General features: G+C 39.8%; 1 protein-coding gene across 1 annotated transcript; it reads right to left on the reverse strand.

Annotated features, from left to right (window-relative positions):
* Positions 1 to 467: 467 nt before the first annotated feature.
* srsf3b (serine and arginine rich splicing factor 3b) lies at positions 468 to 5331 on the reverse strand. Its single transcript, XM_044123206.1, has 6 exons — positions 5202 to 5331; positions 4068 to 4278; positions 3828 to 3968; positions 2084 to 2122; positions 1705 to 1791; positions 468 to 1094 (listed from the first exon to the last, which is right to left on the reverse strand). The coding sequence occupies exons 2-6, from the start codon at positions 4268 to 4270 to the stop codon at positions 1067 to 1069; spliced, it is 498 nt and encodes a 165-aa protein (XP_043979141.1). The 5' UTR covers positions 4271 to 4278; positions 5202 to 5331; the 3' UTR covers positions 468 to 1066.
* Between the last annotated feature and the right edge of the window lie 367 nt (positions 5332 to 5698).

Here is a 5698-nt window from a genome sequence, read left to right on the forward strand (position 1 = left end):
CCTACTGATACATTGATGAGGAAATTGACGCATGTGATTCATATCATGCTCCGATGGCGCTCTCTTGCGGTAGGAATGAGAATGAGCTAAAGTATTGCCTCGTTCATTTTAAGAGTTCAAAATGTCTTCAGAAAAGTGATTAATTCAGAGCACGACTCAATGTGGTATAGAGAAAAACACGCTTGTGAACAGAAATGATTTACAATATGAACAGACCTGGTGGTAAGAAACTATTAATTCTTGATTTTAGTCATGCCTTAAATGTGTTTAACATTAACCAATATCTCCGTTATTCTAGCTTTGCATTGGCTGTTCAGACTAAAAATGCTTCAGGATGTTTGTCCCACTAAAACAGAGGTAGATAGAGCTGAGAAATGTTTGAGCTTCCCCAGTCATATGGATGTGTACTTTTGTTGATTAAGAGTATGTATTTGTATCAAAAAGGTAAATAAATCCAAATTGACAAGTCATTTTTAACCAACAGGTATTTTAATTGAAGGACCAGTACACATAACAAAAGATCAACTATGTAAAACCTAATATGCAAACCTTGACTTGAGTTCACTACAGTTTCAAATAAATGCAATAATTCGGCTTCTTCAACAAGGATAACCAACCATTAACAGATGCAGGGAAGTAGCAAATCAAAAACACAATCAAAAGGGGGAAATTATTCACTTTTTCCCCAAAATCTTTTCTTGCTTTTGCACAGTGAAAATGACAAACTACTGACACGACATCAAACTACACAGTACATTCATGGACATGAACCAAAAGTTTAAGATTAAATCTGGAATGCAGGGAGGGACGACGACTGTGTCAGAATCATCAAATCGTGGCGCGTTGGTGACAGCGATGAGGCGTTACACCTGTACGCACCCACTCCGTGTTTGAAGACAAGTCATAACAAAAGAAAAGGAGGGATCACTAAAAGGTGTGTTAAAAGTAAAAAAAAACGACAAAACAAAAACAAACGATCGCACGTCGATGCTGGAGTCCATCATATGAAATGGCAGAGCCTGTAAAAACGTTCATCTGCAGCTCCCTTGAAACCTGTCATGACTCTCTATCTTCTCTCAGTAGACCTGGAGCGGCTGTGGGGTGAAGATGGGAAATGTTAATGGATATGGAGTTACAGCATGTACAAAAATAAACCCCCAAAAAATCCCAAACTTCTCATTCAAGCAGCTAACAAATGTACAGAACCTTGCAAAAATATATTTAGACCCTTCAGCCCTTTCCACTGTGTTTACAGCTGCAGGCGTTTTGGGCGTCTCTGTATGAGCTTTGTGTATCTGCAGACTGAAATGTCAGCCCATTCTTTGCAAACCAACACAACCTCATTGGTATTGGAGGCTGCTTTTCTCTCAGGGTTGCCCTGCATTTAGCTCCATCCATGTTCCCATTAACTCTAACCAGTTTTCCAGTCCCTGATAATCATGAGGTCAGTTATGTGTGATATTAATCTTCCAACAGCGATAAAATGCTCAGTTGTGGTTTCATGGGATCAGAGCAGGCTCTTTCATGTTTTTTATGTGTTAAAGAATGAGAGACAGTTTCTTTTACTTCCACAATTCTGCACGATTTTGTGTTTAATCACACAAAACACACTGAGTTTGTTGTTGTAGCATAATAAAATTTTTATCGTTGTAGTACCACAAAATATTGCGGTACAATTCGGCCCACAAGGCAAAGTATTAATACCTTCTAGACCGAGAGAAGGACCTGGAAGGCTTATGGTTCCTGTCCCGGGAGAGGGACCTCTCTCTCCTCCTGTCTCTTGACAAAGACCTAGAAAATAAAATAAGAAAAAGATTCAAGCAAAGCAAGTTTCATGTTTCTGGTGACTCTGATAGCTCACTAGGTGTCATTTCATTTAAAAATGGAAATGCATGTAAAAGGTACGATTTATTGTTTGTGGTTAAGTTTGGCAGTATGGAATGATGGGCCTTTCCAGGCTTCCATGCAACCTGACAAAATTCAGCCCACAAAGAATGCTTTAATACGCCATTCCACTTTCAGTTCAGAGTACTTGAAGTATCGCAAATGAGTTTAAAAAAGAAAAATATAGAAGCTGACAAACCTGCTGCGGCTGCGGCTGAAGCTTCGCCTGCGAGGGGATCTGCGCAAGAGAAATACAAGTGTTTAAAAACAAAGACAAATTGACTGATTAACCTGCAGAACTGCAAATTATTATGGTCCTACTCTCCTGGGTTACCTCAGCACAGCCCTTTGTCTATTTCAGTTATTTAAAGGGAAACAATTTACAGTCACTGGCAACAAACCAAGCACATAAAGTTGGCAGACACTTAAAAAATCCCCTCTCAATTATACCACAGTACAATTCAGTTAAATGTGAATTTCAGTCCAGTTTGTAAGGCGTGCTTTTAAAAAAGTTGATAAAATTGGACAATTATTCTCTCTAACAGGGCCCATGTGGGGGGGGAACTAAAACATTAAGGGGCTGCCATCTGTATGAAACTGGTCCACTGCACTTAAAGTGGCACCATAACAAATTGAGGCCATTTCTGTTAGAAACAACCAGCTAAAATCCCAATGACCCAAGAGATTTGAAAGTCATTGGGGAATCTGAAGTGTGTTTTAATTGTGTGAATCTAAAAACGTATATGTATATCAAAGCTCTGAAAACATGAAACAAGTTCCAGAGATTTGATATTGTACCACACCCATTTGGGAAAAAAAAAAAAATCCAAAAGACTACAAAAGTTGTGGACAACAAAATAAAGCTATGAATGAGAAAAATAAAGAATAACCTCTTCAACCAGCTGTGTCTTCACTGTTAAAACTGTAATCTGCAGTGTACTGAATGAAGCAGGAAAACTTACTAGTATTTTTGGATTTCAACAAGCTAGAAATGACGAAAGGGAGGCAGACTGTCGGCCGGGTGGGTAGAATTGGCTGAATGAGACTGGCCAGATGCTGCAAGGTGATAAGTTGGCAGGCAGATGGGGGCTGCTCGTGGCTTTATTCCTGCTTTAAATGGTAAGCTGCAGGCTGCTGCTGGTGGAGTGTAGACTTTTGGAAACATAATACGCTGATTGGTCGGGAATGTGAGGTAGGCCGCTGCCGTTTGGTTAAAGGTTGAAGGAGGAGGAGGTTGAGAACGGCATGCTGAGGAACCAATGGGCTGGTGCAACCTGACGACTGGCCATGCCCGGGTCATGTGACAGCACCAGCCAAGCTGATTGGGGCACGATGGTCAGCAGTCACATGATGCTGAAAGAGGACTAGTTGACTGACTCAGAGGGTGGTGAGAAGAGGCATGGTGGTGGCTCTGCAACGGGTTTCATTCTTATTAATATAGATGAAAAGTAAAAAACATCCTCAAACAAGAAGGAAAAAACACATTTGCCACTTTCACCCCCCCCAAATCTGTAAAACAGGTTAAACTATTCTTCTTAAATAAGAGCCTAAACCGGTTCCAAATACCTATTTTGCCACTGTAAAGAAGCTAGTAGTAGGAGTGTATACAACAAAAGGAGCATTGATACTTAAAGAAAAACTCAATGCCGTGCGGGCCATTCTAATGAGGAATTTTGTAGTAGACAGGACAGATGGAAGGTCCTGTTATTGTTGCTATTAATCTGTTTTTGATATAATTTTTGATCAAATTCAAAACAACAAGCTTTAGAAAGTGCAACAGTCACCAATGTAAGCTCAGCAGAAAAAAAGCTCTACAGAAGCCTAGAATGGAAAACCACAATCACTTATCAGGAAAAATACTGTCAATAGGAGGAATGAAAGAGTAACTCACGGAGAAAAATGTAAACATATAATATTGAAAAGAATATCGATATGTAGGTCACCTTCGCCTAGCCGGTGGGCTGCGCCGCCGGTAATCGTCTCGATCTCGAATGCGCCTGCCCCACGAGGGAGGTGCACCGCGGGTGCGACTGCGCTTCTCACCGTTGGACAGTTCCACTCGCACCCGGCAACCACAAAGTGTCCTGCAAACCAATTAGCTGTGAGTGATGGCACGTAGTGCAAGTCCAGCCTGTTTCCATGCTATTGTAGTTATAGCTTAAGATATGCACACCGTGACCCACCTTCCATCTAACTCACGCACGGCATCAGTCGCATCTCTGGGATCTTCAAACTCAACAAAGGCAAAACCCGGGGGATTCCTGGCCACCCAGACACTACGCAGGGGGCCGTAGTAGCCAAAGGCCCTCTCTAGCTCGGTCTTATTTCCATTGTTTCCCAGATTTCCGACATAAACCTTACAGTCGAGGGGACAGTCCCGATGCATGGCTGGATCTGAAATAAAGAAAAACAAATTATAAAAGCAGCAGTAATTGATTGATTGATTGATTGATTTTTTTATTACAGACTCAGAGTCCAGATTACATACAAAGAGAAAACAAGAAAAATCAGCTGTGCTGAACTGTCTAAACACAAAAAAAAACAATTGCATATCACATAATTTTAATAAACCTGAATTATATTGGTTAAGCTTTACATTAAAGCATGTAAAATCTGAACTGGATTGTTCAACGCTAAACTAACAATACTTTAATGTTTATTTTGCGATCTGTGAAAGTTTGCTTCAATGTTTTTAGGTGCAGAAACTCTTTAAAACCAAACTTAAATTGGGTGATATTTAAAAACCTCAACCAAACCTACAAGTTTCAACAAAATACGCTCCAGATACAAAAGCAGCAAAACAGTGTCTAAAGTATTACATTGAAAGCCAATATCAACAACACGTTTTGTTTCTTTGTATTCTGTTTTAATACATTTATGAACACGCTTAAAATCAAAGTACTTCGTCGATAAAAGAGGTCCGATACCATTAATTTGCATGCTCTACGCTCGAGAGCATGACCCAGTTTTTTTTTTTACCTCAATTACAGTTCATGCTAACCAATAACGTAGTTAGATCCTACACGAGCTAGCCTTAAATTACATTTCATTAAATTACTTATTAATAAGAATCCAGATCAATATATTGCATTTTTAAAAAGTGAAAACTTGATGTAGATTACACGACGAATGTGTTCAAAAGAATCGCTAAAATGGCTGTCGCTTTTCCGAGGCCTACTCGTAGAAGCGGCGCTAACAGCCACAGAAACCGAACAATAAAACACACAAAGCTGAGGCGGTACGATAACGCTAACCAAAATAATATTTTAGATACGACTCCGCATGATTTACAAAAACATATTCTGCATAAAATGTACCGTGTTTAATGCAGCTTTCAGATTAAAGCTTCAGCGTCTCCAACGCAGACGTGCTCCTCTCGGAAGTCGACGGAAAATGGCGTGACGGAAAGGACGTTTGTGTGTAGCTTAGCCGCCACGAAGCTGTTTCCGGTAGGGCGGGCCTTCCGTGTTATACTTTTCAATAAAAATTCTTTCTTACAAATTAGCTAATGCGAAAATACTTATGTCTCTGCGTATTGAAAATACAATCCTCTATATACAATTAAGCTTTGTTTTCGAAATTTCAAATATTTCGGAAATGGAATACCACGTTTGGCCACAAAGTTAGGACGACTGTAGATGTGGCGCTGTTTCAACATTTTTGTTAGAAAGCTAGTCAGCAATCTGCAGCTCTGAGGCGCATCTGGCTCTCTGGACCTTGAAAAACTACCCTTAAAATCTTTGGTTAAATATTAAAAAGAACCAACTAATGCTTTTAAATACTGATATAAAACAAATACAGGTTTTAGCAGTTT

Source organism: Gambusia affinis, linkage group LG07, assembly GCF_019740435.1.
Source record: "Gambusia affinis linkage group LG07, SWU_Gaff_1.0, whole genome shotgun sequence".
Lineage (NCBI taxonomy): Eukaryota > Metazoa > Chordata > Actinopteri > Cyprinodontiformes > Poeciliidae > Gambusia > Gambusia affinis.

Coding starts and splice junctions, on each gene's coding strand:
- srsf3b (XM_044123206.1), bottom strand. CDS start 4,270: ATGCATCGGGACTGTCCCCTCGACTGTAAGGTTTATGTCGGAAATCTG. Junction 2,123..3,827: donor AGCCCACCGGCTAGGCGAAG/GTGACCTACATA, acceptor TCTCTTGCGCAG/ATCCCCTCGCAGGCGAAGCT. Junction 1,095..1,704: donor TCCTTCTCTCGGTCTAGAAG/GTATTAATACTT, acceptor TTCACCCCACAG/CCGCTCCAGGTCTACTGAGA.